The sequence below is a fragment of the Pelobates fuscus genome, chromosome 6 (assembly GCF_036172605.1).
Source record: "Pelobates fuscus isolate aPelFus1 chromosome 6, aPelFus1.pri, whole genome shotgun sequence".
Taxonomy (NCBI): domain Eukaryota; kingdom Metazoa; phylum Chordata; class Amphibia; order Anura; family Pelobatidae; genus Pelobates; species Pelobates fuscus.
Window position 1 is genome coordinate 110,125,802 of NC_086322.1, and position 21,705 is coordinate 110,147,506.

A 21,705-nucleotide genomic window follows, 5' to 3' on the forward strand; every position below is an offset into this window, starting at 1 on the left:
TTGGCATAAAATACTTAGCTGGTTTCTGTCAGTCTATAAAGGGCTGTATACACCTTCATCACTCCGTCCGAGTTGACCCATATTGGGTATTATGATCGGATCGGGTGATTATGGTCTAGTGCCCTCATAGTGCAATAATTGCTGAAAACCTACACTGTATTTGGAGTGCCAATAGGAGGTGTGCTGGCGAAAAAATATGCCGGATCCATAGCTGCTTAGTGGATACGGTGTTGGTCGTGTGGACCTAATCTGGTACATTAGAAGTACACTGCTTATCCCTGAGTTGCTGTAAGAATGTTTTACAGCTCCTAGTTTTTCATGGAATAGATGTTGCCAGAATCTCCTCTCTTCATAAATCGGGAGAGGTCTATCTATTTCAGAATCTACTTTTAATGCTGCATACCACCTGGGTATGTGTCTGGGTATCTGGTCACTTCAAACTGCCCTATTGTAGGTTGATCCGTCGGTATTTAACCCGTTTGGGTGCCGAGGGGGCATCAATTGGACAGACCTCTTAGTGTATGGTCGACATATACAGCTCCACTCAGGTAGCTTGTTTGGCCTTAGTGCATATATAGAGTTTTAATGCTGCTCTCTTCATTTTACGTGGCAGGGCTCATATGTAGAGTGCCATGAAGTTTACAGATAATCTCTTGTGTATGTCCACCAGGGCCGATAGATTAGTCTATCCGGTAGGTAATGTGCATAGTGTTATGTTTGTACTTCGGCTATGCACTGGCGTATTAGAAGTTCAGAGGGGAATAATTTATCCCCTGTATGTGGCGTATAGAGGATCAAATTAGGCTAAGACGCTTTAGAGTCGCCACTCGTTTGGGTCATCATGGTGTATCCTACTCCATGAGAGTCCATCCAGTATTGGATACCTCCCTTCTGTTACATAGGGGATCGTGTGAAATTACCCCTTAAGGACTAATGTATTATCGTCTATACTATGTAATGTGGAGGTATCAGACTGTTAAGTGGCTGGGCGGTTGGTCAAAGGACTTAGAATACAAAAAAGATAGTTATCATGGTAACTATTAGATCTAAATATTTACAGGTATTTACAATCTATATACATATATTAAAATTAGTAATGGTTAGGATTGGTAAAGCGTGCTTAAAAGCTGGATGTGTAGAGCCACTTTCCGGGAGTGGTACGGATCATAATGTTGATCTTAAATTTGCGAGACACACGTCCGCATAAACAGTGTATGTCCAGTGTGCTATATTTTGGGATGGAGAGAACTCACTTCCCTTAGTTAGTGAGGAGAATTTTTCATCATCATATAAAGGGGGTGTAGGAGAAGCCCTCATTCAGTCCATTTGGGGATAGGGTTTTTAGTGTGAAAATCCAGTAACTCTCTCTTTGGAGAAGTTTGGTATCAATATCACCCTTTCTGGGACCTAGCTTTATCTTTTCAATGCCGTTGAAACGTAGGCCATGTGCTGAGCCTCCGTGTTTTAATTTCAGGTGTCTAGATATGACTGTATCGATTTGTCTAGTAGGGTTTACCGAGTTTACGTGTTCGAGAATCCGGTTCTTAAATGGTCTAAAGGTCTTCCCTACATATTTCAGATCACAACTACATGTTAAAAGATAAACCAGGCCTGCAGTCTGGCAGTTAAAAAATGTCTTAACTGCATGTGTCTGGGTGTTTGTTGAGTTCGAGAAGGTCTTAGAATTTCTACGAATGAACTTACATGCCTTACAACGGCCGCATTGGAAAGTGCCTTCTGCTGGGGTTTTCAGCCATGTGCCTTCCAATTTGGGTAGTGGAAGGTGGCTGGGTACCAAAATATCCTTGAGGTTACGCCCTCTTCTGGCTGTAAGTGATGCATATGGGGTTAGAACCTCTTTAAGGTGTTGGTCTTGGTATATGAGGGGCCAGTATCTCCCTAGAATCTGTTTTACTGGGTCCCAGCCAGAATCAAATGTGCCAATGCACCGGATTATGTTTCGAGGTTTGTCATTCTTGTGCTGTTCTACCAGGAGTGTTTCACGTTCAGTCATAATGGCTCTCTTATAGGCGGATTTAAGACACCTATTCGAATAGCCCTTGGTTTTGAACTGAGATCTTAGGATCTTGGCTTTACATTTAAATTCTTCGAGAGTAGAGCAATTGCGTCTGACGCGCAAGTATTGGCCTATCGGTATACCCTTTTTGAGAGTGCTAGGGTGATGGCTTTGCCAGTTCAGGAAATTGTTCGTGGCTGTGGGTTTCCTGAAGAGGGTAGTGGAGATACACTGTTCATTTTCTATGGTTTGTAGTGTCAGGTCCAAGAAGTTTATCTGTTTACCGCCTATCTCATGTGTAAACTTGAGGTTCAAATTGTTTACATTTAGTGCCTTCACAAACTCTTCGAAGTATTCATTTGTTCCTGTCCAGACGATCAGCACGTCGTCTATGTAACGTTTCCACATTTTGATGTGGTTATGGTAGTCTACAAATTCTTGACCAAACACTACGTTGTGTTCCCACCACCCCAGGTGGAGGTTTGCATATGTGGGGGCACAAGTTGTCCCCATAGCGGTCCCTCTCACCTGGTGGTAGTATGTGCCTTCAAATAAAAAATAGTTGTGCATTAAAATGAACTGTAAAAGTTGCAGCACAAAATGGTTATGGTCTTGTAGCGATGGATCTCGTGTCTGGAGAAACCATTGTATGTTGTTAAGGCCTATCTTATGGGGGATAGAGCTATACAGCCCTTCTACATCAAGGCTACATAGTTTCGCCTCGGGAGGTAATGTCAGGTCATGTAGTACTTTTAAAGTTTGTTTTGTATCCCTCAGGTAGGATGGGAGGGTCTTTACTAGTTCACTTAGTATATGTTCAACGTAAACACTGCAGTTTTGGGTAAGATTATTATTGCCCGACACTATGGGTCTACCCGTTAGTATTTTTTGTTGTTTGTGTATCTTGGGCAGTGAGTAAAAAGTGGCTATGGTTGGTTTTTTATTGAGCATAAATTTATACTCGTCCATACTGATTAGTCCACTCAAGAGGGCTTGATCGAGGATGTTTTTCAGTTCTGCAAAAAATCTTTTTGTGGGGTCAACGGGGAGTGCCAGGTAGGTGTCCTTATCGTCCAGTATTCTGTGTACCATTTGGACATACTGGGTTCTGTCCAGTATCACCAAGTTCCCACCCTTATCGGATGGTTTGATGATGATCGTTTCATTTCTTTTGAGTTTGCCTAAGGCTTTCATTTCTAGGGTGTTCAGATTATTTGGCTGAAACGGGTACTGGGAATTCGTGCCCAGTGCCTCAATCTCTTTGCAGGACAGTTCCACGAATAAGTCTATATACTTGTAATCTGGTATATATGGTGTAAACCTGCTTTTTGGTTTTAAATTGGTGAACGGTGCTAGCTGTGTATTGTATGGTTCATTATTATTGAGCAGTTCTACCAGGCTGTCTAGCAAGTTCATGTCTCTATCTTCCAAGCCTAGTCTTGTTGCTTGTTTGGTTCTTTTAATACAATGGTACTTGTGGAGAGCTAATTTTCTAGCAAACAAGTGGATGTCTTTAGTCCAGCTAAAACTATCGAATGTAGGTGTTGGGACAAAGGACAGGCCTTTTTTCAATAATTCCGTTTCTGGGGCAGTTAGTTGGTAGGAGGATAAATTGATAATTTGGCTCTCTTGAGTCAGTACGCTTTCCTCCGTTGGAAGCCCCGAGTGCTTTTGCTTCTTGTATTCCTCTGTGGTTTTGCGTCCAGATTTGCCCTGGCTAAAAAATTGATCCCTTTCTTAAGAATGCTTTTGGGATTAGGTTCAGGGAGGGCAGAGGTACTATCAGTGCTGAGTTCTAATTCTGAGCCACTGGTGTCGTACTCAGAGGTGGAGAATTGATCAAATTCGACCCTTCTACTTTGTTTAGACCTCTGGTAAATATTCCCTGTTTGGAAGTCTTTATTATCCCTTATGAACTTAGAGTGTTTACGGGATTTGATGGTAGATTGGAACCTTTCCAATTGATTTTTAAGTTTAATTTCTAGTTGTTCGAAACTACTCTCAGTTTTGAAGGTTTCGATTTTCTCTATCTCCTCATCTACTTCCTTATTAATTTTGTCTAGTCTTTGTTTTTCTGATCTACATAGAATATCCATAAACTTGCGGGAACATGTACTTGCTGCTTCCTCCCACTCTTTGATGAATTCAGTACCTTCAATATGGGGCCCTGGTATATTTTGGACCCTCAAACCCCTTGGTATCAGTTCTTTGTTCAGATATTTTTCAAGAGAGGCAACCTCCCAGCCTGCCCTAATCTGTTGTTTAAACAGGTATGTCAGGTGATTAAACGCTGCATTAATGTTAGTATACGTGACACTTTCATTCAGGTGCCCTTCAGAGAACACTGTATCAATGTCCGTGTACCAAGCTTCCCTTGTGGCTTTGTCTGATAGAAATCCAGCCATGCTAAAGCGACGCTTTGTAGGTGATAGGTATTGAAACCCGGTAATTTAGTAAATATAACAGAAGTTCCACCTGTGGGAAAAGTCCAAACAAATGCGGACCGTTTCACTGGTGGAGGAACACCTAATTTGGACACTCCAGGGGTGTCCTGGGGCTTGACCCCTATAACTTTTAGAACAGACGAAAAAAGACTCAACTGCTGGAATGAACCAGACTAGTCAATTGTACAACTGGATATAATGAACTAAATAATAAATAATAATAAATCTACAAATAAAGTCTAGTGAAAACACCAGTAAATAATGGTGAGAAACTTGCCGAAATGGCTAACCTCTATGTACATAAAATGATGTCTATGTGCCTACAGAGCTCCCAGATAGCTAACTGGCTGGTGACTTTATTAAATAGACAGAAATGGTCAAATCCAGAGCTAGGGGCCCATAGAGTAGGTATAAGTCAAATGACAGACATAGGCATCTGGGGTGCAGTCACGTACAGCTAAACACGGTGCTTGAGTCGTGTACCTGCGAGAAGGTCTATAAACTTAGTAACCAATACGTATGCAGTGTCTGGTCTGCGGTATACTAAGTGATAGTCCCTCTGTCATAAGGGGTGTCATAAATGGGTTAATGGATACCTAGCATAGATGACATAGGGAAACAAACGTATATATATATATATAGCGTCCCCCTAGATATATCTCGAAAACTGTAACGCTAAACAATTAATGGTTACAGTATATTCTCGAGAAACCCCAAATGCTACTTCTGTGAGAAATGCTCAACAGATAATAAACGTGACAAAAACCCCTGGTACAAATAAGAGGTGAAAAAACATAAAATTAGGGTGACTTCATGTGCATAACCATACTTAGAGTGTTGGTTGCCTACACATGGTGATAGATTTCCCTAAGTGAAAAATAAAGTGAGTAGAACAAAGAGCCCGTAGAGCCCGACGCGCGTTTCGGTGCTCGCTCAGATGCACCTTCGTCAGGGGCTAATTTGAGACTAGTCAGAAGTCTCCTTTTGTATGTATTCAAGTCCCAGCCACTTGCTAATTGACCAATGGGACTGCCGATATCTAGCGCCAAAAAGACCATATATATGCACTAAGGCCAAACAAGCTACCTGAGTGGAGCTGTATATGTCGACCATACACTAAGAGGTCTGTCCAATTGATGCCCCCTCGGCACCCAAACGGGTTAAATACCGACGGATCAACCTACAATAGGGCAGTTTGAAGTGACCAGATACCCAGACACATACCCAGGTGGTATGCAGCATTAAAAGTAGATTCTGAAATAGATAGACCTCTCCCGATTTATGAAGAGAGGAGATTCTGGCAACATCTATTCCATGAAAAACTAGGAGCTGTAAAACATTCTTACAGCAACTCAGGGATAAGCAGTGTACTTCTAATGTACCAGATTAGGTCCACACGACCAACACCGTATCCACTAAGCAGCTATGGATCCGGCATATTTTTTCGCCAGCACACCTCCTATTGGCACTCCAAATACAGTGTAGGTTTTCAGCAATTATTGCACTATGAGGGCACTAGACCATAATCACCCGATCCGATCATAATACCCAATATGGGTCAACTCGGACGGAGTGATGAAGGTGTATACAGCCCTTTATAGACTGACAGAAACCAGCTAAGTATTTTATGCCAACACACTAGACGGTACTCCGGCTCAAGTACACCTTAAATCCATAATAGCACTAAAAGGCATTAATGGTAACACGGCATGAGGGAAATGTAGCTAAAATAAACTGCTACAATTCCGCAAGTGTACCGTTACATAGTAGCCAATAAGGATGTATTCCACTCGGCACATACTGGGTTAATGCACTGGTGTAAATAAGAAGAAGAGGAAAACGTCACATGACGTCAGAATAGAAGGCTCTTGATTGGCTCATCCACTCAGGGCATTAACATACGCCCACGTGGTCTTTTTGGCGCTAGATATCGGCAGTCCCATTGGTCAATTAGCAAGTGGCTGGGACTTGAATACATACAAAAGGAGACTTCTGACTAGTCTCAAATTAGCCCCTGACGAAGGTGCATCTGAGCGAGCACCGAAACGCGCGTCGGGCTCTACGGGCTCTTTGTTCTACTCACTTTATTTTTCACTTAGGGAAATCTATCACCATGTGTAGGCAACCAACACTCTAAGTATGGTTATGCACATGAAGTCACCCTAATTTTATGTTTTTTCACCTCTTATTTGTACCAGGGGTTTTTGTCACGTTTATTATCTGTTGAGCATTTCTCACAGAAGTAGCATTTGGGGTTTCTCGAGAATATACTGTAACCATTAATTGTTTAGCGTTACAGTTTTCGAGATATATCTAGGGGGACGCTATATATATATATATACGTTTGTTTCCCTATGTCATCTATGCTAGGTATCCATTAACCCATTTATGACACCCCTTATGACAGAGGGACTATCACTTAGTATACCGCAGACCAGACACTGCATACGTATTGGTTACTAAGTTTATAGACCTTCTCGCAGGTACACGACTCAAGCACCGTGTTTAGCTGTACGTGACTGCACCCCAGATGCCTATGTCTGTCATTTGACTTATACCTACTCTATGGGCCCCTAGCTCTGGATTTGACCATTTCTGTCTATTTAATAAAGTCACCAGCCAGTTAGCTATCTGGGAGCTCTGTAGGCACATAGACATCATTTTATGTACATAGAGGTTAGCCATTTCGGCAAGTTTCTCACCATTATTTACTGGTGTTTTCACTAGACTTTATTTGTAGATTTATTATTATTTATTATTTAGTTCATTATATCCAGTTGTACACTTGACTAGTCTGGTTCATTCCAGCAGTTGAGTCTTTTTTCGTCTGTTCTAAGATGGCAAATATACAGGAATAAGATCTGTAGCAATTTCACGCCTTTACTACCAAACTTTAAAAAAGACAGAATCATAATAATTTGAATTTTTGATACTTTTCAATTCAGTATGCATAGATATCACATTATTTAATGGAAAGCAAAAACTAAAATTTCGGTTCGGAAAACTTTTTTAAAAAATCATGCATGTACAAAATAATGAAATCACATATAAGAAAACAGTTGTGAATAAATATAATTTCTCAATATGTAACATAGACTTGTGTGTACATCTATATATATAACTGTTTATGTGCCTGAGAGTGTGTGCCTGCCAGTGAGTATCCTTGTATGCCTACGAATGTATATCTGTGTGTATGTGTATCCATGGCTGTGCCTGGAATGCACATTTGCATATGTGTGTGTCTGTGCATCCCTGTATCTGTGAGCACATGTTTCCTTGTGTGTGTTATTGTTTATATGTGTGTGAGAAGCTTCTTGCAGTGTATTGACATGAGTGCTATGTTAATGGTGACTGCGGCAGGGTGACTGAGAGAGTGACTTGGTGGCTGTGGCAATGTAACGGTGTGTGAGGGGGTAAGTGTGATAGGTTGAATTTTGAGTGGGCTGGATGTGTGGGTTCGTGGGTGTGATACGATGACTGTGTTTGTGGAGTGTGTAGGGGGTGAATATGGCAGGGTGACTGAGTGTGCGGGAGTTGATTGTGAGGGGTGGAGTGTTTTGGGTAAAAGTGATAGGGACTGTGTTTCACATGAGTGTGACAGTGGTGAATGTGGGATGAGAGTGACAAGGTGACTTTGTGGGGTTAAATATGGGTGGGTGAGTTTGACAGGTTGACTGTAAGGGGCGGTGAATGTGGGGAGGGCAAGTGAGTGGGGTTGGCCGAGTGTGACTGTGTGACTATATATGTGTGGGGTGAGTGTGTGGGTGCGTAATATAACAGGGTGGATTGGGAGGTAGATTATGTGTGAGACTGCTATCCCCACACACAGCAGCCATACTGCAGCTCGTGTTTTCTTTATTATTTAGCTGAGCTCCCCATCTTACCTTTTTTTGCAGTGAATCGATTCCCTGGTTGTCCAGCGATTTCCCTGGTGGTCCTGTGGGTTGCCAGGTAGTTCTGCACCTCCAATCTGGTGCAGATCCCTCTAAATGTTCCCTTCTGACAGGGATGGAGCATCTACAGAGAGTTCTTTCCAGCTGTAAATTCAGACCTGCAATTAGAGCATCCCAAAACAATGCACGGATACCTGTAGATCTTCCCACCAGTCAACTACAGGTGTGGGGGTGGTCTCAGGCTTAATATATGATCTGCTTCTTTGGCAGCTATTGCAATGAAATTTGCTTGCAATACATTTCCTTTGCAATAGTTAAACTCGTGTATACATGATTGCGTGGTATGGCTGCATACCCTGGTATGCCCAGGCCTTCGTGCATACACGAGTGCCAGCAGGAAGGGGTTGATTAAAAATACTTCCAGAAAGATGACCAGCTAGAATTTTAGCATGCATATTTCTTTGCTAACTAGCCTGAATTTTAGCATGTCAGCATAATAGTTCCAGGATTTCATAAAATTAGAAAATAAAAGTAAAATGTAATTAATAATAATAATAAAAAAAAAAAAAATAACTACAGCATGCAGGCAGGTAAATACTTAATGATACAAACATACTGATGCTCCTGCTCTGTTATTTTCTAATCTTTCATGTTTAATCAAATTATATGCACTTGACTTCTTGTACTAAGCTCTGTTGCAGTGTACTAGCGTGATAAATACACTTTTATGAATTGCTTTGGTTGTCTGTGTATTAAGAGATTGAAATGTAATGCAGTGCTGTCAGGCACAATGACAACTAATGGCCGGTGTATATTTAGGAGCCTGATTATAGTGTCCATAGAGATAATGTCTGTACTTTATCCAAATAAAAATAACCTCATAACACAAACAAGAATTCAACCTGATATTTGCAGAGTGACATAATTGATGTAGTTTAGAGGCCGGTAATCATATACCCGGCCTATTCACACATCTACAAATGTATGATGAATGGACTCAAAAATAACTGACAAATACATCAAATCGGTTTAATGATTATTAAATGAAATCAATTTTAAAAAATGAATAAAATAAATGTATTAATCTCCCCTCTCCCCCACCCAGCCATGTGGCTTCCAATATAGCGCTGCCTTTTTTTAAAGGCAGTGCATCATGGGGCTTCTGGGGGTGTCCCTAGTCTGCCTCATCATAGAGGCAGGCTAGGGTCATCCAATCAGAGCTTGCCCTCATAACATTATTTATTATTACTATGATTCCCATTTGTATGGTCAGGTCAATATTAGTAAATATTGACTCTGATCAGTGTGGATCTCCCTCCATCTCTTCACTTGTGTTTTAGTGAGAGAGATAGATCTGTGTTTAGTTAGAGAGATTTAGGTAGTTTTAGGTAGGGATTTGTAAAATCATTAACTCCTATCTTGCAAGTGGTCACTATAAATTACTGGCTTGCACCCCCCAAACAACCCAACAAACCTATGCATAGATGATATCACTGTACTCAGGAGATGTTGCTGACCACATATTGGGGTGTTCTTTGTCAGTAACATATAACAAGAACTGAGAATCCATGTCTAAAGTACAATGCGAGAGAAAAATAACACAAAAAAATGACTACCCATAAGGTTGACAAAGACTAGTGGTAGAATTAGTGCATGGAAAGTGTTAAAATACCACCATTTGAAATACCCTAGGCCTAGGGTGTCTACTTTTAAAAAATACATGGTTTGATGTGAGTAATTTACATTGGCCGGCTTAAAAAAATTCCCAAATAGGACATGGGTGCGCGATGACCAGATGTAAAAATTCCATGTTAAAAAACTGGAATGCGCACCCTCCAAATAAGGTATTTTAGCCCCCAGAGAACCCAACACACCTGTACATGGTTGGTATCACTGTATTCAGGAGATGTTGCGAACACATATTGGGGTGTTCTTTGGCAGTAACAATTAAAGTTCTCCATACATGTATTCTTAAATTGCTATGTATGTCAAAAAAATTACCAATATTTATTTTTTTTTTTTTTTGGCATAGATTGGTGGTAAAATGGTTGCCTGAAAAGAGGATGAAAAGAGTGAAAATACCCCAAGTTTAATACCTACGGTTGTCTTCCTTTAAAAAATATATACATGTGAAGGGTTATTCAGGGATTCCTGACAGATATCAGTGTTACAATGTAACTTTTGTTAATTTTGAGAAAAGAATAGTTTGGAAATAGCAAAGTGCTACTTGTACTTATTGCCCTATAACTTGCACAAAAAAAAGCTAAGAACCTGTCAACATTGAGTATTTATAAACTCAGAACACAAATTATAAACTATTTAGCATGGGTATTTTTGGGCGGTTGTAGATGCGTAACAGATTTTTGGGGTCAAAGTTAGAAAAAGTGTAGTTTTTTTAATCATATTTTATCGTATTTTCATCTTATTTTATAATTGTTTTTTATAGTAAATTATATGATATGATGAAAATAATGGTATCTTTAGAAAGACAATATAATGGCAAGAAAAACTTTATATAATATGTGTGGGTACAGTACATGAGTAAGAGTAAAATTACAGCTAAACACAAACACCGCAGAAATGTAAAAACAGCCCTGGTCCTTAAGGGTAAGAAAATAGAAAAACTGTCTGGTCACTAACAGGTTAATGTTAAAAGTTAAAAAAAAAATGCATTTGTGCAATATGTGTTCCTCTGCCTTTTTCAACAGAGGATGATGCCTTTTCAAGGAACATTGTGTTTGTCTCTCCTTTCAGAGCTTGGTGCATGTTGATAAGATATCTTGAGAAACACACGTTTTAGTTAAAATATGTGTACAAATGAATCAGCATTTTTAGACAAGCAAAATTTCCCCCAAATTTCCCATCTGTATTAAAAAATCTTAGTACTTGTTGAATTCTTAGTTTTAGGATTGCTATTTCCATAATTAGCCAATATTAGTCTGTAAAGGCACAGGGTGTTGGGTGGTGATGGGGCTTTATTTGAGAGTGGAAGGAGGCTGTAGACTTGTTTTATCAAGCAAAGATGAAACTGGAGTGCTAAAGGTGTGCAATGTTTGGACACTGTTAGCTTATACAGGATATTGTCTGTTAATACTTAATTACATATATTCATAATATGCATAGAATAACATACATAAAAACCAAGAAAAAGGAAACTCAAAAGGCTGGAAAGTGGGGGGGGGGAGGAAAAGACACTCCCGTATCCCACTGCCGAGCCTCCAGAGTATAGAGGTCGTAAGACTGAGGAAAATAAAATACGCTGCATCGGTACATATGATGCAGGACGGGACACTATGCTGAATGTCTTTCAAAAATGTTGGCCTATCCTCCAATCAGATAAGCATTTGAAGGAAATTCTGCCATCACTCCCTTCAATTACAGCACGGAGGGGCAAAAACTTTAGAGATATCCTAGCACCTAGTCACCTCTCAACTACGTCCCCGTCAGGTTATTTTCAAAAATACCTACCAATGGGTTCTTTCCAATGTGGTCACTGCAGTGCATGCCCGTTTATTACCAAGAGGGCCTCTGACAGCAAGGGCTTAATGAATTTCAAACCACGTTCCTTCTTTAATTGTAACACAACAGGAGTAGTTTACCTACTGTCTTGCTCCTGTGGCCTAAAATATGTAGGCAAGACTTTTCGCCACTTTAGGCTAAGGATACGTGAACATGTAAATTCTGTCAAGAGACGTTTGGAAACACCCGTCTCAAGGCATTTACATCTACATCACAATCACTCCTCGGCAGGCATCCGGTTCATGGGTCTTGAACATGTACCACAGCCTCCTAGGAAAGGAAACTGGGACCTAAAACTAAGACAAAGAGAGGCGTTTTGGATTTACCATCTCAAAACGCTATCTCCCCTGGGGTTAAATGAAGGGTTTTCATATTCCCCATTTATTTAAAGTACTGCAATAATTCTGATAATAAATGGTATCTTAAGTTATGCCTGTATATATGTATATATTCTTTATTTATTTCTATTAATATTTGGTGTTCATATGTCCATTCACTTTTCTTGTATTATAGGTCTAAGAGTTTAGGGGTCTGTTTTGTGTTTGCAAAACTAATGGGTTACTATTTACAGTGGCAATAAAATAATTGTCGGCTTCTGTGTATGATTGCCCATATAGCCATTGTACTTATCCCTTACTGGTTTACAACGGTTATAAGTTGTTTCTTTAATTGTACTAAAGCTACACAATACAGCCATAAGAATCAATCCACATACCTGACCTATATGACACCATTTGGACATTCCAAGGGTTAACTGTTAAGCTATGGATACTGCCCTTTAGACATAGTAAGTATCCATTTATATCTGTTCCGGGCGGGGCACTCAAAGGGTTAATTCCCTTCCACCTGATTATGTTCAGCTTTCTGTTCTGGCCACCTCTGACATAGAAATGTGGGCTGACACTATGGTGTGTTACACCACACCCCCACAGCCCCATTCGCAGGAGGACCAGAGCAGCTTAGACACAATCACAGGTGATTAAAATAAAGCTTATGAGCTTAAGGTATAAATTTACCACCCGGACAGTTTCTACTCACTGCTGATACCCCTGAGGATGGCGTGTGGTCACGCCGAAACGTACGACGGGTTCTTCTGTGTTTTTAATACTCTTTGAGCACTTTGCTCTGAGCACCTTTTTCATTTATGTGTTTCTAGCATGTGTGTGTAACCTGGGGCTTCTGATGTTATGACAGCATTTAGATTAGAACACCCACGAAGGTGTTTTATAGGAGATAGGGTATTAGCATAGCACTACTGTTTGGTTGGGCTTGTGTGTTTCTCCCTTTCCCTGTTCTCTCCTACTGCTTTGTTACCTGAGTTTTGTATGGGGGTACATATTGCCTTCTATCCCCTCTCCGTTTTTTGTGAGGGTTCCTTTTGGCTATTAGGCTCTTGACTAGCCCTGTTCCTACCATACATATTTCTCCCTATATTATTATGTCCATCACTGATAACCCAGGTTTTTAATAGATTTCAATAAAGGCTTTTTTATTTTATTTTTTGGAAACTACACTACTGTTGAGATTGGACTGGGTATTTACCCTCTGGGCGGTCTTTATATAAGACATCCCTTTTTGTTTTGTTTTTTCTAACTTTTTTTTATACATAAAAACCAATACACAAAAAAAATACTTAAATGAACACTGTAGTCGCCAGCACCACTACAGCTTAATGTAGCAATTCTGGTGTCTACAGCGGCTCTCTGCTGTGTTGGCACTGTAAACATAGCCTTTTCAGAGAAAAAGCAGTGTTAACATTTCTGGCTAGTCACACCTTTAGTGGCAGTCAATCAGACAGCCACTAGAGGTGCTTCCTACAGTATGCAGCACTGCGTTCAATGTCTCCACACCCCGCATGGAGGCACTGAATGTTTCATAGAGAGATTCATTGTGAAGAAAATAGCCTTTTTTTATTTGAGGCTTTTATTGCCATTTGTGACTTTTTATGTTTTATTGGTTAGGTAGCTGTAACTACTGAACTCCGACCACCGCCCTGGCTCATTATCTTCAAAGAGAACTGTCGATTGAGCGCTATTTCTGTGTGGCCACCGTTATAATAGCTGCATGCCACATGCGAGAGAAAACAGCGGCCATCTTGTTTGCACGAAGGGAGGCAGCGGGTCTTGGTCGTCATGTGTCTGGAACTAAAATCAGACACTCGACTTCCCGAACACCGGTCAAAACATACGGATGCCTTCTTCCTGTTCCCAAGAGAGCGCTGTTCGCTGCTATGAGCCAGAAGGCTCCGTTTGTACATTTGTTCATTTTTATGACTTTTCTAAATAGACCGACCTCACAGCCTAAATTCATGGAACTGTTTTGGGCAGGAGACTTGTGTGCGGTCGGTCAAATGAGACTTCCATAAAATTCGAAAATCCCTGAACTGATCTGGGTGATTTTGGATATGTTGGTCACCCAGATCAGGGCTATCAGGGGATGTGACTTTTATGGGGATACTATGTGTTATAGGGTAATTTCCAAGTTTTGGGGAAAATGTTTTTCTGCCTGGAGATAATTGATAATTGAGTTACCAAGTTAGCTGATTCAATTCTCTCACAGGTAGAGAGGAGGGGATTGTCTGTTTGCATTGGAAGTGTTCATCTGTGTCACTGTAATGTTATTGGCTGTAACATTTGTGTCCCTGTCCCCCACAAGGTCCAGGTGGTAGTGCCCCTTGCATGGGGACTTGCATAGAAGCCAGTGTGGCACCATTAAAATATTATTCCTGTTGTACCCTTCATAAAGTCTAGGCTCATGTTTGGGTAACCATCTACTTGCTGGGGAGAAACTACTTGGAAGCTGCATTTGTCTGAAACTATTCGTATCAACTGCAGCTATAATCACTCAGGCTCAGCAGTTCGGGAGGAAAAGGCGAACAGGTTGTATATTATACCAGCGTTCGTAACACATTGAATCCATGCATCTCCATGAGGAGAGGTTGATTGGCACAGTGCAATGTTTTGCCATGCATGCACAATAACCTACCATTGCTTTACAGTATGAAGAATGATGATCTCAGCCATGGTGGTGAGGCCATTCGAATAGAGACTGACAAGGTATGGGTATTGTGAAGAAAATCACCTGTAATCTCAATAGAAGGGGTACCGTGGACCTAATGATTTATACCAGCAACACAGCTAAAGCTTTTCTCTGTTCCAATGCTAAGGTCAAGTCCTCTCTGTAGCCCTATCTTGAACAGGTAGAGGGCTTAACACCTGGGTGGGCTGCACTAAGACCAGTCCTGTTGGGGGATTTATAGCTTGACCCTGGTCTCATCGATGACACCTCTCTGAGGTTACCAACCCACAGGATTTCGTTTTAGGAATTGGTAGGCTAGTGCACTATGTTAACAGGAAATACAGTCATTGAAGACCATGCTGAACAAGCTTACAATCTAAAAGAAGTTTAGGTATAAAAACACAAGAAAAAATATTTTTTTATTTTTGGATATGATGTGATGTCTCATACATCTATTGTTTGATTCAAAGTACTTGCCATATTTTGTTTGACTATTTAATAGCCAAAACAAACCCAGTCTGAAGCACTTTCAGTTTTGCAGCAAACTAGGAGAAATTCCTTCTTGACCCCAAAATGGCAGTCAGATATCTCCTTGGATCAAGCAGCTGTTACCCCACTAATTAGAAATTATATCCCTGTATGTCATGTTTTTGCAAGTATTTATCCAATTGCTGTTTAAACATATGTATGGACTCTGATAAAGCCACCTCTTCAGGCAGCATCACTTGAATTCTTATAAGAAAGCATTGATTAATGCTTTCCTATGGAGAAAATTCTAATGCGAGCTTGGCGATTGCCACACATGTGCATTAGGTTTCCTTTGCTGGCTGACGTCAGCGGTGGAGGAGCATGGGTGGAGCTTGACCCAGTGCTAAGGGACATGGATTCAGGTAAGTGATTGAAGGGGGCAGGGTACAAGGAAGGGGGCACTGTGGGATTCTATAGTGCCAGGAAAGCTTTTTGTTTTCCTGTCACTATAGAATCCCTTCAAAGGATTACAGATTTGGAAAATGTCTGATGGGAGGATATAGGCTGTTTGTTAAAGAAATTCTCCCAGCACCATAACAACTGCATCTTACTGTCGTGGTTATGGTGCCAGGAGTGCGGATCGCACCCATCCCCCAGTGTAAGGCGTCAAACAGTATTTAAATGGTTTGACTTCCAACCAGTGGTCTGCTGGGCACCACATTCTGCCTCCACTTCAAAGAAAGTGTCCTAACCATGAACTTACACAACTATCCTAGACTTCCCAGATTGCACTGTGAAACCTGAAATACGATGCCTGGTTGTGCTCATTTGCATGTAGAGATAGGAACTCTGGGATAGTTGTGGAAACATAATTTTGTGAGGTTCTGTGGCCAAGGAGGACTTGCCAAAATCCAATTTGAGATATGCAGGTGATATACAACAGTAATTTCTCTGTTTGTATTGTGGGAAGTTTTATTATGTTTGGTTTCACCTTAATGTATCTGACACTAAGCTACACAATAGCAGAAGAATTCAACTTTTAAATCAGAGCTGGAAAGTCCCTAAAGGTTAAAATAGTGCCATACATGGGTAGGATTTGAACACTGATTCAACTACTGGATCATAACCTGTGTTTTGTTTTTGTTTTTTAAAAAAAGCGGCATGTAAAACAGCATTTATTCCTTAGAGTACCTGCAAAAAATCAATGTGAAGTCTAAAACACAATGCCTATCTGTGCGTGCTTGACAAGCTAGCATTTAAGGGATAGATATGGAAAAAATATTTTATGCATTATTGCACCCAAAGAAGACTTTGCAAAGTCCAATTTGAAATATGCAGGAGATGCACAATAGTAATATCTCTATATGCTCAGATAAGCACACCCTCTAGTTATATTTACAGTATCTTTATAGAAATTGTTATCTATTGATGTTTTTAAACACTGAATAAATCAGACCGTTATTTCTCAACTACATTTTAATTGCGACTTTTACATTATCTTACTTGCGCTAAGGTATTTGAATAATGCATGTTATTGATCTAATGAGGGATGTTTCTGAAACAGCACGCATTGCAAAGTTTCGTTAGCTTATTGACTGGAAGGATATTTTAATGAGCTTCTCTTATTAAAATTTGTTTTGGGAGCCTATTAAGGAAGCATAGAAACAGGAAATAAAATACTTAGTATTGGTGGTATGCATCACTTTAAACAAACTGGGATTGTGGAAATTGGGTGGATAGATAAGTTATTATATAAACCAGATTGAACAAATATCATGTCAAGAAATGTATAGGATTTTAGTTTATAATCTGTCATTATCTGATTCCCAAACAAATTCATGAGTACCCAAACAATAGAAACAATATTAAAAAACATTATAATAATTGAAATAACAAAAAGGTGTAGGAATCTCCTGGACCCCTATTAACACGAGGGACCAAGGGTAGCTCCTTTCTTTTCATTCACACTTTGGACAGTAGTTTGTGGGTTGGAAAAAAGTTCCTACTGGTTTTCAAGGTTGTTTTTTTATAACCCTTCCAGTTTACACAATTCTAATAAATATTTGATCTATGTAGTTCAATATTCAGATCTACCTAAATTTGGCGTTTTTTGATACCCCAGATTGTTTTGCAGCACTTCACATACAGTGTTTATTGAGTGATATTCAAATGAAATTTGAGACTTCTATCAAATGTACTCTCCAGGTTTGGAGCAACTGGTGTCTGCTAAAACATTGGCAGAAAAAAATAGTCTGAATGTCATACTTAGAATGGCATCTGTATATTCATCACATATCAGTTACAATTTTATATCAAATTGACAATACCCCATAAGAGAACAAAAATAGGGAGCTGTTGTGCTTAGTAGATTGCTTTTTTACTTGGTGCCCTTAATTATGATCCCAATCCCATATATAAATGTATCAAAGTAGCGTGCAATATACTTAACAGCTCCTTTATTCAGTACCCTTAAATATAGCAATCCCAAATAGCAGTACCAAAAATAAGAAATGCTCTTTTTTTTCTTAATTTTGCTGTTTCACTTGCTTAGTAGATGAGTCCCTAATTTCATATTCTTATAAAAAATGAATGGACCCCAAATTATTTGTTTTAATTTGTTCCAAAATTGCTAATATTTGGTTCGTTTAGTCTTATAAAGAACTAGAAAACTTGGACTCTTCCCAATTGCTGCATTTAGATAAAATTTGACTTTAAACAAATGGAATTGCACTCTAACTGGGTTAGTCTGTTCTTCAAGAAATACTATAGTGTTAGCAATACAAACTTGAATTCCTAATGCTATAGTGTCCCACTAACAATCCAGTTGTCTGACACTTTGTAGTCCTCGTCTCACTGGACTCCTTGACTGAGATTATCAAAAATCAGCTAATCCAATGATCTAATGCTTGGACAAACATTGGAAACATTGGGAGGCTAGTGTGCATGCATGGCAAATCATGCTGCACCAATCAAATGCTCTCTAGGGCATGTTATGGAGGACCTGGTGTGACACTTATCTCAGAGGAAAAAAGTTCACTAGAGGTGTGTTAACCCTGCAATGATAACAATTCCGTATCTACTAGACAGCAATGTTTTCGTTTCAGTAGACACATAGTGCTGGTTTCCAGGACACATTTTCAGCTGTTGCACATTGATAGTATTGGAGGGCACATTATCATCAGACACACTGTTAGGAATGGAGGATATATTTGCAGTAGACACACAATGCTAGTATTGTATGAGACATTATCAGCAGAGGCGGCTCTCTAATTAGGCAGTTTAGGCGTCCGCCTAAAACCTCGCGCTGGCTGGGGCCCCGCAGCTGCCTAAATCACCTTAGGGCAGACTGTGTTGGGTCCTCGGCCCGGCAGCTTGCTCAGTATTCCACCAGGTGCGAGGCCCCTCCTGGCTGCCTGGCCCGGACGGAGAGCGCCCATCGTAGATATCGGTCTGCAGCTCCGCAGTGTGCCTCACGAGAACTGGTCAATCAGAGCGTTGCCGCGGGTTGCCACGGTAACGCTCTGACGGGTCTCGCGAGACAAATGGTGCGCAGAGCTGCAGACCGAATATCCCCACTGGACCACCAGGGAGCCCACACTGGACCACCAGGGAGCCCACACTGGACCACCAGGGAATAAAAGGTATTTAGTCCCCCTCTACCTCTCCCCATCTCCCTCTCCCCATTTAGTCCTTCTCTCCCTCTCCCCAAAAATCCCCTTCTCCCTCTCACCATTACCCCAATCTCCCCATCACCCCCTCTCCATCTCACCATCATCCCCCCTCCCTCTACCCACCCCCCTCTTCCTCTCCCCACCATCTCCCTCTTACCATCACTCCCCTCTCTCTCGCCATCACCCCCCTCTCCCCTCTCCCACAATGTAGTGTTCCCCCTTCCTGGCCAGAGGTGAGAAGCAGGGAGGTGGTAATAAATGTAAATAAATAATAATAATAATTAAAAAAATAATAATAAAACTGCTCCTCTTTCAAACAGAGCACAGCCCATACCCCGCCAACAATGCGCACACCCACTGCATCTATTATACACACACTCCCTTACACACATACTGCATCTATTATACACACACACTTCCTTTCACACACACCATCCTCTACACACACAACATCTACTATGCACACACTCTCTCCATTACACACACACACAGACACTGCACCCACTATAAACACATTGCATCCACTGTGACACACACACTGCATCCATGACACATACTGCATCAATTATACAAACACACTTTCTACTTTACACACTCACACAAACACTGCAACTACTATACACCCATTGAATCCACTATAAACACACTGCATGTATTATACACACACTACATCCATTATACAGACACTGCAATCTTTATAAACACGCTTCCCCAAAACACGCACACGCACACGCACACATACTGTCTCCCCTACACAAACTGCATCCTTTAAACACACTCCATCCATTATACACACCCACTCCATCTCCTATACTAACAAATACCATCATCCCTAAACATACGCATTGCATCCCCTACAAACACTCACTACATCACTTAACGCAGCTTCAGTTGCCTGCAAGATGGTGGTGGAATGGGGTGGTGGCTCTGTGGGCAAACTCGGGGGAGGAGCACTGGGGGCTGTATAAGGGGCAGCCCTGTTTGTATATACTATGACAGGTATACTTTAAAAACAAAAGATTTGTGATGTAACTAACTCGCATTATTTTGACTCATATATTTTAGTTCAAAATAGTTTAGAACCTAGATTAAGTGTTATCTTTTGCCTTCATCTTGTCAGCCCACCAGCGGTCCCTATTTTTCTTCCCTAACATTAAGAATTAGAAGCACTTTTTTGTAGCAGCCATTCATAGTATACCCCACTGAGTAACAAAGTAACAAGAGATATGCCATGACAGGAACCCTCCTTGGAGATGTACTTGTCACACTTGTTCCCCTCTGAATTTTAGGCTACAACCTGCCACCTATATGCAAAAATGTTTTGATCCCTTCATTAGTGTTAGTCTTATTTGTACATTAATACTACATGCAAACAACGTGTGAAACAACAAAGGACTAAGACATACAAAGCCTCTGTACTGCCACTTTAACCATGCCAATCTTCTACAGATGGTATAAGGTTATGTTTCCCTCCAAGTCTCACCTATTCTACAATTGCATTATTAGATTTACAGCTTTCTAGCATGATCTGCTCATTTTCTGGCTCAAATAACTACCTGCCAGGATTGTAATAATCCTACTGGATTAGGTAACCTGTAGAAATTCACACTATCTGTGCTTCAGACCAAATAGCTGCTTTGAACACGGTGCAGTGAACAGCTGTTCATTACAACAGGGCTAAGAATTTTGTGCAAAAGTACATCCCCCTTAAACTGACAGGGGGGAGGGTTAGTGGACAGGAGGAGGAGCAGATGTTCTCCTTACAATGGGAGGATAAGAGGAGGGGAGGTATTAGTAGTGTGTGTTCCCTGTGCCTTCACACACACACACACACTGGATTGATCCTGCAACCCTTGCATTCAGTGCTTCTGGGGACTGGATATACCCCCTTCTCACAATTGACATCTCCCAGACTGCTATAGAACCCAGGCTTGCCATCCAAACCACGTGCTTTATTTCTCTTACTCTGAGACATTGTATCAGTTCCCCATAGATATAGAACCTTTGTAACCAATGCTGTATTCACACAGTTGCTCCAAACTAGTTTGCCGAAATCCACTCGGATGTCCAGCTTCCTGAGGCTATTGGTTTTGTTTTTTACCTGGCACCCTTTGGATCACATACTAGGAAGAGGCTGATGATCTGGATAGTTGTGTGAGGGGCTGCCCTGACTAAGGATTTACTTTCTATACTCCAATATACTCCATTGACTGCCACAATCAGCTGAGCCCTCATCCCGGACTGGAAAATGCACTTGCTGGAAGTAGCCCTACTTTTTCTTTACACAGTGTTAATTCAGGGGGACACAGCTTACGAGTCAGGGCAGGGCTACTACGAGGATCCGGATTTTGGCGACACTAAGGTAAGGACATTCCCAATGTCAGCATGGGGTGAGGTAACAATGTGCACACACCTTCATATTACAGAGTCCATCATGATCAGGCTGGGGCATTGTCTACAGGTGATTGTTGGATGTTAGAATCAAAATACAAAGTTGAGTTTTATCAGGGAGTCACCAAAAATGATCCAGTGATGCGGATTTAATGTTTGTTTGTCTCAGTAATACAAATAAATTATAAAAAAAAATGTTTATATATATATATATATATAAATCTTTCTTTTAGAAAATTAAATATCAAGTTTCATTCTTGGTACAAGGGTTTTTTGGAGAAGTA

At 40.7% G+C, this 21,705-nt stretch overlaps 1 protein-coding gene across 1 annotated transcript in view; it reads left to right on the forward strand.

Annotated features, from left to right (window-relative positions):
* Positions 1-20,839: 20,839 nt before the first annotated feature.
* The window catches only part of VEGFC (vascular endothelial growth factor C), a 145,442-nt gene continuing 144,576 nt past the window's right edge, over positions 20,840-21,705 (forward strand). The window contains exon 1 of the mRNA XM_063460009.1: positions 20,840-21,392. Coding sequence (XP_063316079.1) covers positions 21,279-21,392 — 114 coding nt within the window. The 5' untranslated portion in view covers positions 20,840-21,278. The remainder of the gene's footprint in view (positions 21,393-21,705) is intronic.